At 37.6% G+C, this 24,026-nt stretch overlaps 1 protein-coding gene across 1 annotated transcript in view; it reads left to right on the top strand.

Moving 5' to 3' along the window:
- Positions 1-23,786, top strand: part of LOC134667396 (inactive rhomboid protein 2) — a 193,607-nt gene extending 169,821 nt beyond the window's left edge. Inside the window, exons 5-11 of the mRNA XM_063524799.1 lie at positions 3,797-3,961; positions 9,181-9,394; positions 13,978-14,184; positions 15,075-15,163; positions 15,629-15,884; positions 16,490-16,744; positions 17,180-23,786. Coding sequence (XP_063380869.1) covers positions 3,797-3,961; positions 9,181-9,394; positions 13,978-14,184; positions 15,075-15,163; positions 15,629-15,884; positions 16,490-16,744; positions 17,180-17,611 — 1,618 coding nt within the window. The 3' untranslated portion in view covers positions 17,612-23,786. The remainder of the gene's footprint in view (positions 1-3,796; positions 3,962-9,180; positions 9,395-13,977; positions 14,185-15,074; positions 15,164-15,628; positions 15,885-16,489; positions 16,745-17,179) is intronic.
- Positions 23,787-24,026: the final 240 nt, after the last annotated feature.

Below are 24,026 nucleotides of genomic sequence, written 5' to 3'. Positions count from 1 at the left end.
ATAACGGTGCCTTAGGCAATTAATCCCATTTGTTTTTGCATAGAATAACGCGTAGTCTGAAAAAGATATACCATTTTAAAAATAACTTGGCAAGAATTTAATTATGCATAACTTCTGGAAAGGCAAAAAGTCATTTGAGTTTTATTTTATACTTACACAAAAGGTAATTTATTAGTAGAACAGCTCTCTTGTTAATAGCGTTGTCAGGTCCATGAAATCATAAAGTTCCATTGAGATGTTGGCAATGCGCGGAAAGATAAGGAATAACTAGGTAGAGCGATTTGAATGGCCTCTCCGCCGCGCCGAAGTATGAGCAAGGCCGAGCCATATTGATTTCCTTGCAAGACACTTCAAACGCGGCGCATACTTGACACATGATTGAACGACTGTTAACTATTACTCAAAATCGCTCCCCGAATCGCGCTAATGCCAAAAAGTGCTTTAACAACCGATTGTTTAAACCACGAAACTAGTTTGACAGAGGTTATGAAGTGTTCCCCACGCAACGTAGAGAGTAAGTTAGTGGGGCCAAGTTTGCACAAGTTTGGCCCATAATCGCGCTCGAGCCGAGTCAAACTCTGCTAATAACGCCATGTTGCGCTAACTTGACAGAATAATTAGCTCCTCGTTCCTTATAATTTATAAATATACTTAGATTATCATCTTTTAAGTGAAAGCATAAAGCCGCAAGTTTTTGATCCTAACTTAATTAGGAGGCAGACTTTATCGCGATTAACTATAAGATAATGTTTTCATGATGTTATTCAATAATTTTCTTTGATCTAGTTTCTGAGTTGGCATAGAGTAAAATTCTCCGTTGACATGCCTGAAAGAAGCTTTTAGGAGTGATAGCTAACATTTGTCTTGTGATATGTATATAATATGTTAATGTCAGTAACTGTTACTGTTATTTATCGTCAAAGTAATTTAAATAAAATAAAATAAAATAAAAATAGCCTTTATTCCACCATAGTTACATTTTTTTTTACATTTCCTTTGCATGCATAATTACATTTTTAGTTGCATAATTATTATATTATTTCATTTTGTTGTATTTAAAATATAGAATTGTATAAGATACTAGTATAGGTATTATTCATAAAATATAAAAGATTCAATTTGACATTCAATTTCGATTCCATTTCCATTATCTATTTTTATCACAGTCATTTACATTTAAAGCCATTTTTACTATTATATCTATCAAATTATATCATATTAATATTAGTGTAAATTTATTAATTACCAGTACCTACTAAACATAAATTTCAAAAATTTAATTTAACTATCCTTCATTAATTATGGAAGTCGCCTCTTTGGCGTAGGCCTCCCCCAGTGTTCTCCATGTGTCTCTATCTTGAGCTACTCAAAAGTAATTTAGTACCTAACTAATTTTCAATTTGTACGACTAGAGTAGGTATACTGGGTCTTGTCAGTAGAAAAAGGCGGCTAATTTGAAAAATGTAGGCGCGAAAGGATATCATCCCATAGAAAATTTGAATTTCGCGCCTTTTCCTACTGACAAGATTTGCTTGACCATCTATGTATCTATTATTTTCAATTTGTACGATTACTGTATATCTATTAACAAACATAGTTTTGATATTTTTTTTATATGACTTTGTTATAATGTACATTTTAATTGGATTTTTTTCATAAAGATAAGTAAATTTAGTAGTTTTAAGTTAAGTTTAGTTTTAAGTTAATTTAGTAGTCACTAAGGTAATAGGTAATAATACTTATATAAGGTATTATAAGTATCTTGTTAAAACTAGATTGGACTTTACTAGAAAGTTAGTTCTAGGGGAAATGCGTTTTGAATTAAAACGTAGCAAATACTTATTAGGATTCTGCTCCTTGAGTTTAGTAACATGATTATATACTTATTACCATATTACTTTTTTGTTGCCCCTATGTACAAATGCATACTGAAACAGTATTTTCAAAACACCACAGTTTTTACAGTGATTTAAGCAATACAGATTACAGTTACTACTAGATTACAGTTTGGTAACAGATAAGTTAAAGTCAATATATTAGGTATATCAGCATAAATAAATGACTAGAATGTAACATGTTATCTCATGTAGATATAATTTTACCCAAATTATGGTGACATGGGTCTGTAAAATCGGAGATTTAATCTTAATAGTTTCCTATCGGACACTGCCTGGCTTGCCTTTTGCGATGGGGTGAGCATCCACTAGGGATGAGTGTATAGTAGCGGCTAGCGAGCGAAGTGAGTGGACAGATCTGAGATTGCGTTCCCATTGGTGCGCGCATTTCTATTAGACTTTATAAATGTTGGTGGATTTTATCATTAAGTACTCAAAAGCTACTGGTATATGCTCACCCTAATACGCTATTTTATTTATTACTAGTATTTTTGTGCTGTTATTTACCGAACCTACTTCGCTGTTTACATTATTTATTAGGCTCGGGAGACTCTGAATTAAAGAGCTCAGGTGGCGGTCGGGTTTCCTATCTGATTTTTATTTATAGCAATATGGTATGGTCTCGCTAGCTCGGTATCATCATGGGAATGATCCAGCTAGAAGGGTTCGAACCATACTGTTCTACCTTAGAGATGGCTAGGGGGCGCCACAAGCCTTCAGTAAAAGTGCATATACTTGGAAAAATTTGACTAACGTCTCTGTGACCCGGTGGCCGAGTGGTTCAGGCACCTGCCGCGATAGCAGAGGACGCTGGTTCGATTCCAGCCTGGGGCACTGGAGGCCTTGGTCACTTTTTCTTAGTATATGACATTTATTTCAGTTTATAATATGGTATTATTTAATATAAAAAACCTTTTATTATACTGGCATATTTACTATACTTTCTGGCATATTTACGTTTTTATATGAATTATAACATTATTACCCTTCGAATTTCGCCGAGCGTCAAAAGAATACAAAGAGATATGTACCTACGTAGCTTAAACGTGATTACCTAATAGGTAACTTGTTCAAATATTATAAGTAGTAGTGTTCTTATGTAATTTCGTTGGTGATCCTTAAATCAATAAAATAATGTAGAAATACCAACAACGGTTAGCGGTTTGTGGTTTCGTTACCCACATTATTGCTATACATATACAGCGAGATCTGAGACAAATAACAAAGAAAAATGTTTTTTTTTTTTTTTTTTATTATGAATGGGCTTACTCATGGCCACAGACTAGCCGAGGCGTAGACGTGGCCTACGATGGAGCGAGCTCGCCCAGAAGGTGCCTGTTCACTCTTGATTTGAAGGTTGCCGGGTTATAAGAACGGGTTATAAGGGTTTTCTTTATTAGAGATTTTGCTTGATTCTCTATCTACCCAAAAGCCTAGCAAGCTTATCCCGCTTTTCCATCGAGGTTTGTTCCTAATATATTATTTCCATACGTACTAGGTTTTGCGGAAACGACTGCCAATGTCATACTTTAATTATCTCTGTGGGGAAACTACGTTATTATGTGATATAATATCCTTGCATAATAATACAATAGGTTCTGACGCTAAACCCGATAAGTCAAATAAATAGGTTTTGAAATTAAAACTTATATCTGACAACTTTATCAAAAAAATAAAACTCGTTTATAATCACTCAGCTTGGTCCAAAGATACCAGATTTTCGTTTATACCTATTGTTAGGCCCTGTTGCGCCTACCACATTTAACAGGCTGATCTGGCTGATTGACGTCAAACAGCATTGAAGTATGTAATTTCCCATACAATCAAATTTAGCGAACGCTTTAATGGTGACAGATTTGAGAACTTAATGTTGTCCGATTTGATGTTGATTATTGTTACAGCGCCCGATCGCCTCTAAGCTCCGGAGGCGTGGAGTACCGACGGCCGGAGCGGAGCGTGTCGTGGGGCGCGGGCGGCGCGCGCATCCACACCCCGATGCTGGAGCCTTTGGCCGACAACTCCAACCGAAGGCAGTTCGGCATGGGCGTCGTTGGACGATTTTTCAGGTAACCCTATAATACTAAGATCCGATGACGTAGAGCAGCGGTCGGCAACCTTTTAAGGGCCACATAGTAGTTAACGGAGGTGATGCCGGCCGTACTTTGTTAATATTTATGACTTTATGAGACATTGTCGTTTGTCACTATTACATACAACGATTCGGGCCGCAAGTGACAGGTTCACGAGCCGCATGCGGCTCGCGGGCCGCAGGTTGCCGACCGATGACGTAGAGAATTGGCAACCGGAGCGGAAAGAGCCGCGAAACGCGGGTGGTGAGCGTATTTTCCACGTCTAATCTAGAGCCACTGGCGGACAACAGAGGCCCTACCGCGTACCACGTTCGACGTGTTACCTCTCTGTCGCACTTGTATATTCGTACGTAAGTTCGACAGGGATGCAACACGTCGAACGTGGTTTGCGGCAGGTCCTCTGTAATCGAAGGCAGCTTGGCATGGACGTTGGTAGACAATTTTCAGATAACACTTGGCATTTCAGCTGAAGACAACTGTTTAGCCTAGCCTTAGCCAGACGGCCTAGTATTTTTTGGCAAAATTTTCTATAAGACAGACTTTATGTAGGTACTTATGAGTATATAATCATTCAGTAATGTTGCTAGTGGGGTACTTAAATTAGTAAATAGTGTAACTACCTAGTCACCAATTTTATTTATTTGTAATTTAACTTTTAATGCAAAACTTTTTTAGTGTAAGCTTAGTTTCGACTAAATGAGTTTTGTTTTAGTTGCCCTTTCAATGAGTTTATGACAAAATTAATGAATGACCTCAATAATGTAGCTTTGTCCCATGTATGCAAATAGTACCTAAGTACCTACTCAAACAGAATACATAGTAGCTTGATTAGTTTTGTGCCGATTTTCTGTCTAAGCCACCGAGGAAAGTTGCAAACTTACTTGTAATTGAATTACAAAGTGAAGTTTTCCACTAAACGAAATTACAAATTGCTTTTCACAATTTATTTTACTAAACGAAATTACAAATTGCTTTTCAGAATTTGTTTGCCTATGACAAAATTTAAACTAAGCAACTAAAAGCTGTATTAGACACTTTAGAATTTACCTATTCCGCTTATTATACCTTCAAAATAGTTTTGAATTAACTTTGCTAATGAAGTACAACTAATTTATCTTTTAACCGTAATGTAGTAGTAATCAAAACGTTTGAAATTGGTTACTTAAGACACAGAAGAAATAACAGTACTACCGTACAAAAAGGACACTTCCTACAAACCCGAAGTTTGACAGCGGTTCAGGGTCGAACCATGCTATCACTTTCTAATATATGGCACTATCCCTTTCGGCTATTTAGGGTTGACAAAATTCAAGTGATTATCTTATCTGTGGTCGTGCACGCAAAAGTAAGTCAAGTGGTGCCAACCCTATAATTGCTCGGAGCAATGCTGAGCCGAACGGAGCCGAGTTCGACCGAAGTCAGGAGTGTCTCCCCACTGCTTACGAGTTGACTGGCAGTCGCAAGAATTAATTGTCTTTAAGGCTGCCGTTCTCAATTCTAAAATGAATGACGACTTCAACTACGTAATTCGTGAATGTTAACTAAATGAATAAATATCGTAAAACTGTGGCTCCGAGACGACAGTGGATTAAAACCATGGTCGGTTTTATAGCTATTGGCCCGCGTTTTCATCATTACATTTAAATTGTAAAGCGAAGGATCGTAATAGTACCCAAGCATTGGGACACATATGTTATTTAATAGCATAGCAGGCTTAGCGCCTACAAGTATGATGGCACAGATGGATAGGTACAGAATGTCGGTTCCATACCACTGTCAATCAACTTAGAGATTTTGGCAAAAATGTGATTTAGGTGAAATTTGGTTTGGAAATAGTTAGAAACATAGGATAGTTTTTACTTATATATATATAGTTTATACTTATCATCATCTTCAATTACATACAGACGTCATTAGCAGAAGCTAGCAATATCATAAATGCTTAAGTAACCTGTTTGTCTGTTATATCTTCATGCTTAAACCGCTAAACCGATTTAAATGAAATTAGGTATGGGATAAACTGAGGGCCAGGGAAGGATATAGGATTTTCTATCAATCAACATCATCAATTCACGCCATAGACTAGGAATCCTCTAGACCGAGTTTAGAGCAATTATTTCATGCAACCGATGATGCCAAAAATGCGGGGGTGCGCGGAACGAGGTGAGCGAAGTCCCGTGCCGTGATTGGTCCGGTCAAAGACACGGACGTCACACAAAGACACTTTCGACTCGAACATGGAGTAAAATTACCGTATGCGTGGGGGGGTAGCGCGACTTGGCTCAGTCTGGAGGATGTTTTGTCTGTGATTCACGCAGACGAAGCACCGGGTAGAAGTTAATACACGGGGAAATTTAACCACCAGCCATACTATGCGGAGTGACTTTATAGGTTTGGTATGGTACCTTTGGTATGGAACCAATGCCGAAATCGCGGAAAAATTTGGCTGTCCCATAGAAATCAGCGGCATCACATCAACCGGAATGTATGAAACAGCCACATTTTTTTATGCGATTTCGGCATTGCTCCTGTAATAAAAGTTGTTCAGTGTGACCTGTAGAGTCACTTTACTACGCAGAGTAGCAGGTGGTTAAAATTTCACCCTGTGTATATAGATTTCTTCCTAAGTAGAAGATCCACTGTAATTGTTACTTGCACTGGAGTCTCTGCTCGCGGCGCGGGCTTAGTGCCGCGAGAGCGTCATTTGTAAAGCTGTTTCCTTAACGACGTGTCACCGCGACGCGTACGCGTGACATATCGCCCCGCACTACGATTTTCGAGGATCCCTGCGTCTGACTCTAATGAAGGACGCTGTAATTCTCGCGAGAGGATACATTGCTACAAAGCATTGAGAACAAGGACATAATAAAAATCAATAAATGAATGATTCAAGGATAATCTGAACCATATTAGGCAGCTCTATGAGACACACAAATCTCTGTTTTGCTGGCTAAACATTTTGCTGGGACATCAGAGGGGCTACCGCGAAAACCGAAATTCGTAAATTGCGGGGATCTTTCTCTTTTACTCCAATGAAGGTGTAATTAGAGTGACAGAGAAAAATGCCCGCAATTTGCGAACTTCGATGTTCGCGGTTATAGGCCAGTTAGCCGCGACCACGAAGAGTGAAACTTGTGTCGAAACGTCAGTAAATAAAGGTAATAAATAAATTCACGATAGACCCGTCTGTAAATGTGAGTTAATATATGAGACTAAACGTAATTTCACATTTACATTGTCTGTGATAACAAGGCACAAGCAGAAGGCAGAAGGTTTACATTTTGTTTTAGTTACGAAAGGTTTAATTTTTAAAAATAATGAATATTTTCGAACAGTTAGGTCGGCTCAACCGCTGAAACGTTACATATTCAAATTCAAGACATAGACGAATCATCCAAAAATATTAAAGATGCAGATAAGGATAAATACCTACACAAGATATTTAAGCAGCACTGTCAAACATTGTGTTGCCGATCATTATATTAATCATGAAAATCGATAAATTCGAGCGCCGGTTCAAAATGTAAGAATTGGGTCAAATATGGCAAAAGGTTAGCGAAATAAGGATCTGCTTGATTGAAATTTACTTTAAATTAACATACCTACTAACTGGTTCAAAGTCCAGTGCTAAATGCTGTATTTAATTAAAAAGAAACTATCGAACCATTTTTGGTTTAGCAATTTTTATGTTTTATATAACATTGACTAACATGATATGAAGTACAAGAAAATATTATTACACGATTTAAAGCACATAAAACTATTTTTAAGTTAAGTATATATTTATCTCTAATTATATGTCTGAAAACGCAAATTTAAATGCGTAAAATATACATTTACGGTTTTCAATAAAACAACACAGTAACCCTGGCTGGTATAAATCGCCTTTCGTGTGGCTCGTTCAAAACGCATAAATTATAAATAAAAACTCTTGCAAATGATTCATAACTTGCATGAAAAACTGCACAATGGAACTCAACATTTTAGCTTCTGCATGTTATCCTATTTTCAATTTTATTTACATAGGAATAGTTTCAATTTTACAAATTGCACAATACTCCAACGTTTGAATTTTTATGTTAGGTATGTAGGGTTTTAAACGAAGTCGCAAAGTTTTCATTTGTGAATTTTTACATGTTTCGAAAGAATATAAAAGGATTAAGTAGTTACTTAATATTTGGATGGTATGATATACAAATGTATTTTAGATATTACAGCGATAGTCGTTAGTAGCTCGGCATGAAAGATTTTCTGGTAATTTTAGTGGCGATCAAACTAAAACAAGTCTTTAATAAAATATTTAGGTAAAATTTACTTATTTTACTTACAAAAGAGGGAATTACTAAGCCTATGTCTAAACTTGAACTTAACTTACTTACTGTAAACTTGTTGTCGATCAACACTATGTAAACAAAATATATAATACAACTCTTCAATGTTTGTATCTTTTGTTTTTTAAACTCTATAACAACTTGGCGTTTTCCTGTCTGCTTTTTAAACATTACCCTTGCGTACCCAGAAAATTCCGTGTAAAAGTGTTTTGTAATGGCTTTGGAATTAATAACTGCTGGACATGGCATGATGCATGGCTGTATTTATGGCCGCTGTTTACGCCTTCGGACGCTAACTCATGTGAATTACAACGAAGAGAACCATGATTTTACGGATATCCATCGGTTATACGATATTCAGTGAAGTCCTGGTTATAGACTTATGGTTAGGTAAATGTTTTTTTTTTAAATTATTTATCACTATCTTCTGAAGATAACCCCTGTATCTTTAGAGCTTCTTCCGTATCCTAAAATATGCTTTAAGCAAAATATGAACAAACATGTCATTATTTATTTATCTGTACCTCAATAACAAACTCCAATATTATTAAAAATAAGAACAATTTAAATTATTATCTAAATAAAGGTACCATGGCAATATAATGGCGAATATATGCACTTAAATTAGAACCTTGCAATCTAGATACAGTTCAGTTATGAAAATATTAACCGTTCTGGCAACACACTCTTCTTCTACCTAGCGTTATCCCGGCCTTTGCCAGGGTCCGCTTTCCTACTTGCTTTCCTCCACTTTGCGCGATCCTGGGCGTCGTTTCGTGTGAGCCCGTTCACGCTCATATCTGCTTTCACGACATAATACGACTCTGTTATCATAATACTAAGCATACCTTTCCCTCATTCCAGACGGTCGCTCCGCAAATCCGTGACACGGCAAGAGGACGTGGCGCAGCAACTGGACGAGCTCACAGACTACCGGCCGTACTTCACGTGGTGGGTCAGCACGGTGCAGACGCTGGTGCTGCTGCTGAGTCTGCTGTGCTACGGCTTCGGGCCCGTCGGCTTCGGCCGGCACACGCATTCCGGACAGGTGCTCGTGAAGAGCTTGAGTTTGCAACAGGTGATTATATTATGTAGTCATTATAAAATTGTTATGAGTCATGATACATACATACATCACTGGCCCAGTGACCCAAAAAGGATCTTGGCCTCTGACACAAGAGAGCGCCACTCTGCCCTATTCTGCGCCACTTCGCGCCAGTTGGGTACCTATTCCGAGGGCGGACAGGTCTTTTTGAATGAAATATGAGTCATGATAGTAACAAAAAAGTTGTCTTCTGTTTTGAAATGTCATTTTTGGAACTTGTTATGCATGTAGCAGTAGTTTTCACAGGTAAATATGAAAAGTGGATGTGGAAACAAGTCGTCAATTGTGTTTTTCTAATACCAACACTACAATGAATTAACTGCCAAATATGTTTTATCAAATTGTACAACTATATTTATTTTAGTCACGTCATGTCAGGATGTTTACGTCAAAATAAGCGATCATGTTTAAAGTTTAAATTAATTATATAAGACTGGCACCATAATATATTCGACTTGAATTTCTCTTTATTTTTGAAATTCAGATGAAACTGAGTTCACATGGTATTCAATTGATGTAACTACTTACTTTTAAAGAAAAATAAGCTGTTATTTTTTTTTATTCCTCTTAAAATACCATGAATTCAAAGTCGTTTAACAATCTCTATTTTATAATTTTATACTTATCTAAGGTTCCTATTGGAAGTATTTTTTTAAAGATTCAAATATCCACTACAGTCATATTAATCTTTAAGGTTCTCCTCTTTATGTTAGTTTATCTACTGCAGCCCTTACAGTGACAAAAGTCATCTCCAGAATTCGGTTTCTTTGTCGCGACCAGTATAATAAGCTTAAATGACTCAAAGCTTTTAGAGAACACGCCCCTACGGATTAATGCCTTAGACGGCGCTTAGAAGACAATGCATAATATTTTCCCTGGGGATTCATTACCGCCTTCGCTCTTTGTGTTGTGATGACTGCTTAATATTTAGCCGTACCTATTAACACTAACTTATATGTATACATAAAAAATCAGACTCATGAAACTATAACTGTGCCATCGATAGCAATACTAAGCTTACCTATTTTTCATACTCAGGTAGAACTTTGATTACGGTGGTTAAGAACCTAACTTATATTTTATATTCTTCAACGCGTAGGCTGGATCTTCAAGAATATACTCGTATACAAGCCGAATGGATAGCTATTTGTTAATTTAAACCCTCCGTAGTTACCATAATACCACCGTTATTCTAGTTTTAGAGCTTACCTTAGGAGAAATTACTCCCACAGGTAGAAAGCTATTTTGTAGAGGTAATCAGGTCAGTCCTTTGCAATGCATGCTACTTTATGGGTTTATCCGTGGATTTTAAAGGAGAGATAGAAGTGGAATAACATGGAAAAGTTAGTAGTGTGCGCCATGAAACTTAGCGATTCAAATTAAATAATATATCGTCTAAAAAAAAAGAAATATTTGTTTTCAAACCTTGACAAATGTCGAAGTAACAACGATGTAGACAACGATATACATATCTGTACGCATTGTCCTCTGTCGTTACCAGTGCGTACAGATACTATGTATATCGTTGTCTACATCGTTGTTACTTCGACATTTGTTGAGCTTGGAACTATGCGGCTTTGTATAAGATTTCCACAGATATTAACTAAAGCATTCAGACTACAAAACAAGCGCGCAAGCATGACATAAAACTCATGACCCGATTTGCTAAACTATGTACACACAAACACATAAAGCACAATCGTAATGTGGAAATTAGCAGGTGAAAGACACGAGAGGGGCGTCGCGATACAAAGTAAGGGTATTAAGCCAGCCCGGTATATAGGTCACACAGGCTTTGTGAGGAGTCCCTTTGTCTCTCAGTTTTTGCCGCTTAACAATCTTTCGGATTGGAGCGAACAGGGGCAAGTCTAATGTAATGAATGTGAGGTGAACTACCTGGTATCCAATTATTTTTATAAGGCAATTTGTGTGCCCAGAAACTTTCGTGAAAACCAAGTTAATATCAAATTAAACTGTGAACTTGACCTTTTCAATTCGAATACCTAACGTATAGGTCAAATATTAGTAGGTAGCTACTACGAGGTCAAATATTACGAAGTCAATTATGGAATTTATGAATTCTCGTTCGAGTGATATCGTATACGTTTCTGATAATTATGAATATGTACTTGATTCGACTATCGGATAATAACATTAAATTGAAATTGGTTTTGATTGGTTTCTTCTATCAAAGTGCCTACATTTAAAGTGGTCAGGGGCTTAACCAGAATTTTTAAGCAACAGAGGTCAGAGGAGGCAGAGGTCGGCAACGCGCATGTAACACCTCTGGAGTTCCATGCGTCCATAGGCTACGGTGATTGCTTACCATCAGGCGGGCCGTGTGCTTGTTTGCCACCGATGTGGTATATTAAAAAAGCGTTACTAAGTAAACGTGGGCCAACTAGGCGATACCTTCGGGGGTCCCTTTGTTTCCCATAAAGTTTTAAGTCATAATGTAACGTTTGTCATATTATCGTTAGTCATAAAACTGAAACCGTTAACTTTTCAGGATTATCGTAAGGTTATTGTATAGATCGGTTAGGTTAGGTTAGGTTTGTTTTATGGCAATCCTGAAAAGTTACGCGTTTCTGAGAAAAACCAATTATGACTAATGAAAATTCGGACAAACAATACATTATGGCTTAAAACTATTTGGGAAACAATAGAGACCCGATACTTCGATACTGTTTGCGTTTTAATACTGTTTGAAGACGGTTTTTCTTTTTTTTAATTACTGAACTTAATTGGTCTTTAATGCTCTACTGATGCTTTTGGAGTTAACTAAGAGCGTTTATTGACTGCTCTGTCTACGTAGGTACTGAAAATATATTATCTTATTAGTACAATAGTCTAATTTTCAAGTGCCTAATGTCGGGTAAACCTCGAACGAGTTCGAGTAAGTCACCGAAATATTGCTTTAAATTCATGCCATGTTCAGTAAACTTTATTAAGTAACAACTATAAATTATCTTTATTAAGTGAGAACGTACGCTAAAGTTGGATCTGCGGTACTTGTTCCGAATATTGAATAAGGTGATGTTAATGTTTACCTTATTTGAAATTCGCCATTTTGACTAGACATCGTGTACACATCTATGATGAATAACATATTTTTAATTTTAAATAACAACACAAGGGCAGCCATATTCTGATTTCAATTGCTCGTCTAAAACCTTTTAAGGGGCCCACTGATTAACAGTTCGTCGGACGGTATCGGCCTGTCAGTTGTTCGGAACTGTCAAAATTTGCTTCTAACTGACAGGCCGATACCGTCCGGCGGACTGTTAATCAGTGGGCCCCTTTATAGCTTTGGACGTCAGTTGTCAAAAGTGACATTTAAGTATGGACCAAAAAATGTCACTGTTGATAGCTGACAGATCAAATCCATAATAGTTTCAGAACAAGAATAGAATATCAGAATCGGGCTCCAGATTTAAAGTAAATCCAAAATATATGTATGTAGGTTGGAGTCCAAAATAAAAGGCATTTTCACTTGAAACCACTTTTTTGATTTATTTTTCCACCAAGTTACAATTTCCGCCATTATGGCCATAGCCCCCATCTCCCCTCTTTCTCCCACACACTCGCTCTCCTTATCACACGCTAAAGGTTGCATTCAGTAATGGAACGTTACAATTAAAATAAGCAAATACTAATTAGACTCCTACATGTATATGTAGGCGGTTTAGTACTTTTGTAAATATGATTATTTTTTCGCCCATATAAGAGTTTTATTTGTACATTTTTATATTACTTTACCCTTACCTCCTTCTTTTATTCTCCTTTGTTTCTTAATGCGAAGTTTTGTACTAACGTGGGCGTGGTTCCAGTCTTAACAAGTCGTTACCTCTTACTTATATCATTATCCTCGTTAAAATTTCCAAAATATATACTTACTTTATAAATGACAACACGATGAAAATGTATTCTTTTATAAAATAACTCAGGGTATTGCAACAATTCAAAAACTAAAGGGGCCCACTGATTAACAGTCCGCCGGACGGTATTGGCCTGTCAGTTAGAACAAAATTTTGACTGACAACTGACAGGCCGATACCGTCCGGCGGACTGTTAATCAGCGGGCCTCTTTACTGTCCATCACTATTATCTGTACCGAAAAGTCGGATTACTCGGTCCTTGTTATATTATGGCACTATAATTATGGAAATATGCCATGAGGTTGGTTTTAGCTAGCCTGTGAAGTTTTTTTTTATTTAAGTAACCCTTTTAAATGAGGTTTTCATGTGGGTCAAAGTTACCCTCCATTGGGTCAATGTAACCCGACCCGACTCTACGGTACTTAAGTATATATAGTAGAATAGAATATAATAGAATAGATTTATTCGTAAGCACAAACAATCGGAACAGTACATAGTATAAAAGAAAGCACAAAATAAGATTAAAGTGCCACGAAATGGCCCCATCTCAGCATGTTGCTGGTGGCTTCCAGCGCTGATCTTCCTGATTAAATTAAATAGTGTTTTATTATTTAATTGCCAACACTACCAGTGCATGAGTATGAGCATACTTTAAAAACAAAATGATATTCATTCCAGGTTGAATGGGAAGAGCCAGCATCCTTCTGGCTCGGGCCGCGGGCGGCAGACCTTATACACTTAGGTGCTAAATTCGCCCCTTGCATGAGGAGGGACGCTAGGATAGCGCGCGCGATAGCAGCTTCAGCGAGAAGAGAACGCGACACGGCGTGCTGCATACGAAATGACGATTCTGGCTGTGTACAGTCATCCAAGGCTGATTGTTCGGTGAGTAAACTTTAATTTAATTTACGTTTAGAGGGCAAGGTTCAAGTTTGCCCCCTACGCGAGGATTGACGCTAGAATAGGCTGCGCTTGTCCCCTACGCGAAGATTGACGCAAAAACAGAGTGTGACGCAGCTTCCATACGATAAAGGTGTACACCTTTAACGTATAGGTATGGTATATACCTGGCTGTGTGAAGTCTTTGTTTGTTTGATTTTTCTCGATTTAAGTTAAGGCATAATTCTTATAGTTGTAAGAAAACTTTAGCTAGCTAAAAGCCACAGCTACCGGGCGATGAATAAAGAAAGAGTTAGTCAACAGACAGCTATAGGACGTCTGACATACACACATACACAACACATGATTAGACTTGTATGGATTAAAAAAAAATAACTGTTAGTATTACCTGAATGAAGTTGTTATTTAATTTATCATCATCATGCTATTACAAAAAATATTGACGTATTCGCTCAATCAGTATTAGTCATAAGTAAAATAGTTTAGAAATTTGCATTTCTGTTCATGCTTACCCTTCAGATAAGAGGATTAACCCCGAAGGTGGGTCTGGTGAGTAAATTTCCATTAATATTATTTAAGAATAGTACCTACAACTCCCCCACCTATAGGTACTAGTAGTTAAAAAACAACCACGATTTAATTATGGGAAAGATTTTTTCATTAGTCTTGCTTCAAAGTAAAGACCTCTTAACTAAATAGGTATGAGCTATTTAAAAATTCATGCGGATGATGGGTTTAGTAGATGTCTGGCAGGCGCAAGTATTTGGTTGGAAAATTTTCCACCCAAGATCAAAACTAAACAAAATATAAAGCGTCAGCACGGTCAGCATCAAAAGTATCTATCGTTGTCTTAATATAAGTATTTTAAATTTCAGAACACAATATCGACGTGGAAAAAATGGTCGTCGGGTGAGTCCGGTCCCGGAGGTCGGATATCGGGCTCTGTTTGTGGGCTAGATCCAAAGTAAGTGCGTCGACATTACCTTTGTAACTTTTACAGCACACTTGATACATCAGCGTATCTTAACCCGTGGAGCGCCCCAGAATTACCGTAGTATGGAACTCCTATATTATTACCTGCACACGTGTGACAGTAGGGCGCCCCACGGGTAAATCTCTGAAATAGAGTAATAGAAAAAGCCATATGTAAGCTACTCGTAGATTATTAATTGTAGGTATTGTCATGTTTATGCTGTAGCAAAACTTTCATTTCAGTAAGTTATAAATCTTACGAAAAAACTGCAATTTACTTAAAATATCTTGAAATACACAGACAGGCAGATGAATCACATTTGAAACTGAAGTTTTTTTTATTTAAGTAACCCTTTTAAATGAGGTTTTCATGTGGGTCAAAGTTACCCTCCATTGGGTCAATGTAACCCGACTCTACGGTCCTTAAGAATATAGTGTTTTATTATTTAATTGCCAGGTTCTGCGAAGCTCCACGCTCGATAGCCCCGCACGAATGGCCGGACGACATCACAAAATGGCCGATCTGCCGCAAGTCTGTGATCGACGGGTCCGCCGCGGCGGGCCGCGCGGGCCACGCCGCCGAGCACATGGCGTGCGAGGTCATCGGCCACCCGTGCTGCATAGGCGTGCACGGCCAGTGTGTCATCACGACGAGAGAGCACTGTGATTTTGTTAAGGGTTACTTCCACGAGGAAGCGTCGTTGTGTTCACAGGTATATTTTTTTTCTTACATTTTAAAAATGATTATTAGAGATAGACCAAGAAAAGTCTGCAGCGATTTTTTCAGCACATGCAATGCTAGTGTTATTCATACGTCATTGTTTCATAGAAGTTTGACATTTAAAATAACACTCGCACTGCGTAGGCGACCAAAATCGCTGCTGACTTTCCTTGATCTAACTCTATGAAAATGAACAAAGTTATCCGTACTATATTTTTGGATACATCCGACCATTCAGTTACTAGGTTCCTCACATGATGCAAGTCCTTAAACATTCAATGCTTAAAGTTATCCGTTCTATATAGGCGTTCTCTTTTGTATCGATAGTATCAAAACCTTTATCCAAACTTGTGGCAAACTACTATTCCTGTGTAACTTTTTTGGATACATCAGACCATTTGTGACGTTCCACGGCAAAAGGTACCTTATGGCGGCTGGCGCTTATGTCGCATAGCGCCGCAATAATATTGGAGCGGCGTTAATAATAGCGTAAGCGCCAACCGCCATAAGGTACCTTTACCCGTGGGACGTCACATTTAATTACTAGGCTCCTCACATGATGCAAGATCCTTAATCCATTCAATGCTTACGTTACAGGTATCCTGCCTCGACGACGTATGCGGTATGCTTCCATTCATGCGTCGCCGACGTCCCGACCAGCTGTACCGCGCCTGGACCTCTCTGTTCGTCCACGCCGGTTTGCTCCACCTGGCGGCGTCATTAGCGCTGCAGTGGCTGTTCATGCGCGACCTGGAGAAGATGGCGGGCCCGGTCAGGATCGCTGTGGTGTATCTGGGGAGCGGTGTCGCCGGGAATATGGCTTCAGCGATCTTTGAGCCTTATAGAGCTGAGGTAAGATGCAATGGTACCCTGACAGCACACGGGGTGTTATAACTGCCTCGATAAACTAAACCACGCCTATACCTTATTGTTTGTAGGTCGCTACAGTGCCCCCTCATGTGATATTTTCCTAAGATACCGGGCCCGGTCAGGATTACCTTAGTGTATCTAGGCAGCATAGCACAGGCTGTTGTAATTGGTATTTGCAGTGTACATAATTTATTGAAATATAGTCTTGGTCAGAAATATTTGAACACCTTTGCCGCTACGATATATGTATCTGATGGCGACTAGATTTTTATGAATCCACTCTTATAATCCTGTGGTTAAAAATTTCACGCTTTTCATGAATCTCGAGATCTCAGGTCCGGGCGAACTACTATTCAGTGTATAATAATTAGGTATTAAAAAAACTTGCTAATATGAACCATGTTATGAATTTTTCAGGTGGGGCCGGCTGGATCTCACTTCGGCCTGCTGGCGTGCCTCATAGTAGAAGTGATCGGCGCGTGGCCGCTCCTGAAACATCCGCGACGCGCGATCCTCAAGCTCATAGGGCTCGCGCTAGCGCTGTTCGTCCTCGGCCTCCTCCCGTGGATCGACAACTTCGCTCACGTGTTCGGCTTCGTATTCGGGTTCCTCCTGTCGTACGCGCTGCTGCCGTTCATAACGTTCGGGCCGTACGAGAGGCGGCGGAAGATCGTGCTGGTGTGGGCGTGCCTGGTGTCGGCGGGCGGCATGATGTGCGCGCTGGTGGCGCTGTTCTACGCGGCGCCGGCCTACGAGTGCGCCCTGTGCGCGTACTTCACGTGCCTGCCGTTCGCGCCCGACATGTGCGCGTCGCAGGACGTGCGCGTGCGCCAGCTGGACGGGGTATGACGGCGCGCGGCGCGGGCGTGTCCGCCGCCAGAGCCCCCTCGCCCGAAGCGACCCGCCGCCTGTCCCAGCCGCCGTGCCGCAGCCTAGGGACATACCAGAGACACCCGACACCTGCCCAGATACTGCCAACTCTCTACACTCAATGTCTGAATAACTCCAACTTTATTGCGAGAGCGATGAAGTCGGAGATATCGGAACTTGCGTTCTTGTTCGTGTCGATATTTTTTTGTTTCGAAAAATAATTCGTCGCACTTACTTATGGAAAAATAATCTGTCTCTCAAAGTAAACCGTTAGAAGTGAATTAAATCAATTTAATACCATTTTAATATGTGAGCGGTTGAGAATTACCTATACTTATTGAATTTGTTGTTTGAATGGACTAAAATTATCTCAAATTTTCAAAACATGCAATTTCGAGAGTGTGTATAATCGATTAAAAATAATGTGATAATATCCACGGGTAACTTATCGTTCGAAGCGAGTAATTGTTGTATATAACTTGTATTATATATGTGTAAGCCGCTGAGGGCCTACCGCGAATCACGTTCGACGTGTTGCCTCTCTGTCGCACTTGTAAATTCGTACGTAAGTGTGACAGGGAGGCAACACGTCGAACGTGGTTCGCGGTAAGGCGCTGTATTTAAATGTGCGGATGTCGAGTGCAATTTACGGGAACGTCGTGCAGTCGCAACGTACTTATAAATAAAAGTATTTTTCTAATTACAAATAATACAAAATAACGTCGGGCGATTTCAAATGTAGAATAAACTCTGTTATAAACAATTGCCATGTTACAGATGTGTAAAATGATTGTAGGGAATTTTCTCTGTATTCCCGCTAACCAATCACATTTAATATTAAAATTTTTAGCTACGATTCAAATTCAAGATTCAAAATTATTTATTTCATGTGATTTAGGTACACACATAGCAATACACAACAATAAACAATAAACTTGCAAGAATTACACATAAACACAACATAAGCAATTTAGCAATGATATGAGATCCTCATTGCTAAAATGCTAAAGATGAGGTGCAACAGCTATCCTCAGCGGATTGTTACTTATAATAAGTATATAGTAGTGTGCTAAATATATATAATTTACACAAAACCTGCTGTGTTGTCAGAATTTAATAAAAGTTAGTTTTTTCGGTATTAAAACTATGCAGGTACATATTATAAATTTCTTGGTACCGACCTACTCGTATAATGTGAGGGATTCAGAGAAAATTCCCTATAGGGTTATTACTAGTTCTGCGTTCATTCGTCGCGGTTATAGCTTAAACATGTTCCCGTAAAATGGTGTCAAAATATACATAATTTAGTATATTACTAAATAATGTAAATAGTGTTAAATAAATATGTCATATTTTCATGTCTTAAGTTTATCATGCATAACGAATTCAGTCTTATCTATAAGTATCACAATAATAACGTTTTAATTTCGTCAATTTATATAGGTATATAATGAAGTCTGCGTAGGTTTATATATGTTATTTTATAAAATATGCTAGTAAATATTTAAACCATCTAACTTTAGGATTATTTATTTTATTACATGAGCAGTGAGCAGTGGGTGTTTAAGTGATTTTGTGAATGAGGCGTTTGCAGTTTCAAATCTTATTGATAATGAAAGTTTACCGATTTGACGTAAACAAAGTGGTAGCCCTGGTATGTTACGAGGTTCAGAGGGCCTACCGCGAACCACGTTCGACGTGTTGCCTTCCTGTCACACTAACGTACGAATTTACAAGTGCGACAGAGAGGCAACACGTCGAAGGTGGTTCACGGTAGCCCCTTAGATATCGAAACAACGACAGCTTTTGACTCATGAATACAGAGGTATATTCGGTGTAGCTGGCAGCACTCAGAAATCAGAGGACCTACCGCGAACCACGTTCGACGTGTTGCCTTCCTGTCACACTAACGTACGAATTTACAAGTGCGACAGAGAGGCAACACGTCGAACGTGGTTCGCGGTAGCCCCTCAGATATCGAAACAACGACAGCTCTTGACCCATGAATACAGAGCTATATTCGGTGTAGCTGGCAGCACTCAGAAATCAGAGGGCCTACCGTGAACTACGTTCGACGTGTTGCCTCTCTGTCACACTAACGTACGAATTTACAAGTGCGATTGAGAGGCAACACGTCGAACGTGGTTCTTGATAGGCCCTCAGGTCCAGGAACTTGTTAATGCGTTTATTATGTTCTTAAGAACTCTCATTATTACATAAAGCTTACCAATTTATCGTATAAGTAACGATAAAGTGGAGATATGTACCTATATTACTTTATCAATCATAAATCATTCATGATATTTTAGTGGGCAAGTTGCTTAATATGTGTAATAAGTTTGTTACTGGTAGTGGATCCTGTATCGCAGGGTAACCTGAACTTGACAATTTTTATACAAACTCGGAACCATTGTATATAAAACCATTTCTGTAAGTAGTCCTTATAAATATGAGACAAGGGATGTCTTAATACCTATGATATTGACGCATACAATTATTTTTATATCGAGTTACTGAATGAACATTATGTTTTTAAATATCCAAATAATATGTAGTTGGAAATTGAGAGTCGATAGCAATAAAAAAGTTTGTGCGACTGGTTCATAAAAGTATTTAATAAAATAAAATACAAAATAGTTTTGGGTTATGCTCGGAATGTTGAAGAAAATTAACCGTGGTAATTATTGAAAATTTTGGTGTCGATTTTTATTCCCGGCTTTTTACATTTTGCAAGTTAAATATTCACTTAAATATAAATCCTGATTATTGGAGTCTCTTTGCGCGCTTTGTTAACTGTGTAACATATTATAAGCGGAATATTTAATTTTATAGAGCCTTTTACTTTCATAAGACCAGGCATCAAATGATTAATAGATTGTAACGATACACTGCCTAAGCTTTTAATATTATTTACTATCTGTCACTTGTATGTAACATGTCGCATCGAATAAAGGCACTATCCTTGGCATGATCCATTTATTCGTCTTTCTTAAATTAGAATAAAATTTATGGAAATGGAAACCCGTCGTTCCAAATTAAAATGAAATCAGTCGATCAATAATAAATAATAAATAAATAAATAATAAATAAATATTATAGGACATTTTTTTTACACAAATTGACTAAGCCCCACGGTAAGCTCAAGAAGGCTTGTGTTGTGGGTACTCAGACAACGATATATATAATATATAAATACTTAAATACATAGAAAACAACCATGACTCAGGAACAAATATCTATATCATCATACAAATAAATGCCCTTACCAGGATTCGAACCCGGGACCATCGGCTTCATAGGCAGGGTCACTACCCACTAGGCCAGAGTGGTCGTCAATGAAATCAATGAATGAATTGTGATAATGAAATCAGTTCGTTTTTATTCCAATTCCCTTTATAAATACGCTATTTGTTTTATAAATAAAACCTGATATTTGCAATGTTATAAAACTTAATGTCAAGAGTGCCATTACTCGATGACGCCTTTAATGTGTGTGAGTTGTACTTTTAACATACGTACATCATGCAATAACATTGGGGTACCTATATTATGCAATAATACAGCCAGAAGAAGCAATACTTAAATATAGAAATACTTAGATTGAGTTTATCGTTATCCAGTAAGTAAATTGCTGCTTTTCAAACATTTTGTCGAATATTAGAGTATGAATGGATCATCTTATAATAGTGGAAATATTGTGGATTGAATCTAAAATACCTTAAATTTTACATTAAAAATCCCTTTTAATTTAGCACAATCTTAGAGATCCTAATTTTTATTTTGTTATGTACTTCTTATTGAATTGCGTGTGCAAAGACCCATACAATTCGAATGTTAAAGGAACCGACTCTGTGTACTACCTATATTTATTCGCGGCGTTAAGTTATACGGACATAGATTCTCTATTCAATTTTACATGAGAAAACTAGATATTGAAAAGACAAGACAGGCTTTTTGTGAGCTAGTTACCTATATGCATTCATTCAATGTTTGTTGCTATTGGAAAGCCATTCGATATACCGGGTGTGGCCTGTAATATGAGCAAAAAATTAAACTGTAGGCTGTACTCCTCATACTGACCAACATTTGTTCAGCGACTTTTAAAAATAACTTGTGGTTTGATTTTTAATACACTTTAAAGTTTATTCTAAGACGCAATGTATTTCGAATTCTGTTATGTTTAAGGCGTGACAAGCAACGTCAATCACAATGATTTGGCGTGGCAATGGCGTCCATTGAAGATAATATTTATTTTGTATGAAAAATAGGGAGTCTAAATACTTCATAATTTTTAAAAGTTGTCGAAAAAAGTGTACCTTTTGAGGAGTACAATTTATGTTTTAATTATTTGCTCATGTTACAGGCCACACCCGGTATAGTGGTGCTACGTAATGTAGGAACGGTATCGCTTACGTCAGTAAGTTCAATTTTGATAACTTGACAGGTGATCAGCGAAATTTACCTATCCTATCTATCTATGAGTACTGACATCGGTGAGACCTATTCGCAATTAAGCCTTCACATGGAGTCAAGTGACAGTAGCTGAAATTGATTCTTATAATTAACAAGCAGCAGTATCGTAATTATTAAAGTTCACTTTGAGCTAAAACTTATGATCAAAAAATATTAAATTAAATTTAAATTCGTACGGGAAGAGTGCCATGAGAGAGACATTTTACTTTATGGAGTACACATTTAAATAATTAGAGCCACAATTTAAGCATGTGCATTCGACATAGATTAAAATCTACAAAAAATTCTAGGCTTTGATGACGGGGCAGCCCTACTGCAGCCTAGGGCCCAGAACTCCACCGTTAACCAACTCTCTTTATATATACACCACAATACAAGCCTTCTTGAGCTTACTGTGGGACTTAGTCAATCTGTGTAAGAATGTCCTATAATATTAATTTTTTTTTTTTTTTTTTTTTATATGTATTTTTTTTCTAGTTTTAGTTTAAATAAACTTGTTGTCCCGCTAAAAAAATCAAATAGTAAATATTAAAAAAAGACATATATTTTGGATCTTTCATATTTTGGCTGTTTCATACCACTCTCTCTAAAACTGGTCTATTGAAATGTCCAGGATGTGTCCGTAAATTAAATAGTTCAACTTTGTATAACGATTTACTTTTTTTAACCATTTTACAATCGCTTCGTTACCTACCTACTCAAAACAAAAATAAGTTTCGGTAACTACCTAATAATGATTTATAATATAACTTAATATTATCTAAAACTTCATCGTATTAATGTAAAATTGAAATTACTTTTTTAATGGGTGTTTTTAGTATGTCTTCAAGTTTATTTTTAGTTAATACATGCCTATTACTAGTTTTGCAGGTAAGCCATTTTCATTTTCCACTACAGACAACTTGCTTGTATGGAACTCTCGAGTCTGTCTCGAGAAGCAAAGGAGTTATTTACTATGTGTACCTACCTACTGTCTTATATGTGTAGCAGGTTTTATGAAGCGATTGTTGTAATTCTTACCCGCTAATTAGATACCTTTTTCCAACTACGAAATTGCACGTTCCAATAATCGTAACGAAATCCTACAAGATATGATGTTTTAAAGTGGAGTTACTTACGTAAATACTGGTTGCTAGCCAATATGTATGGAAAACGGTTTCGAATGGCGATTTACTATTTTGAGCATATCAACGCTTTTTGCGAGTCATTGTCCCTACGTTTTTTTTATTGTGTAAGGAATAATGTTTACAAGAGCAGAGTTCGCAGCTTGCGTTGTTATTGGTGTGCTCCCGGTATTGGATTACAAAACAAAATCAGTCCTAGAACCGGAAAATTCAGTTTCTAGCCATACAAAATCGGTACCGGGAACATCTCCTAGTTGTTACAACACCTTTTGACTTATTACTTCGAATTTTATATTAAGAAAAACGTTTGATCGTTGTGTGAAGTGTGTTCGTATGAAGCTGGCTATCAACATTTTGCCAAATAAGTTCACCGCGTTATTTCAAAGTGCCCTTGCGGCCGGCGGCGGCCCGGCGGACTGTTTCTGAATTTAACTCTAAGACAAAATTTACACATTGTACATTGTGAACATACAATTAATTAATTAATTATATGAAATGGTAAAGTAATCTTATTGTAAACTAGCATTAATCGAACAAAAAACCTTATTATCATAATATGAATGTGTTTTATTTTCAAAGTATGTTTTAAGACGTAGGTGCCTATACCCGGCAGCAAAATTGCATGGCCAGTTTATGAATAAGTTCTTGTATGGGACAAAAATATGCGCCTATCCCTCTAACTTTTGAGCTATCGGTCCAAAAAATGGAGTGTATCGTAAAACAAGAGCTTAATAAATACTTTCAATTAAAACTATAGTGAACATGTTTGGTTCACCCGTTTTTGAGTTACCTACGTT

The sequence above is a fragment of the Cydia fagiglandana genome, chromosome 9 (genome assembly GCF_963556715.1).
Source record: "Cydia fagiglandana chromosome 9, ilCydFagi1.1, whole genome shotgun sequence".
In the NCBI taxonomy this organism is placed as follows: Eukaryota; Metazoa; Arthropoda; class Insecta; order Lepidoptera; family Tortricidae; genus Cydia; species Cydia fagiglandana.
The sequence above is the reverse complement of the archived record's forward strand: the minus strand, read 5'-3'. Positions and strand labels throughout refer to the sequence as shown.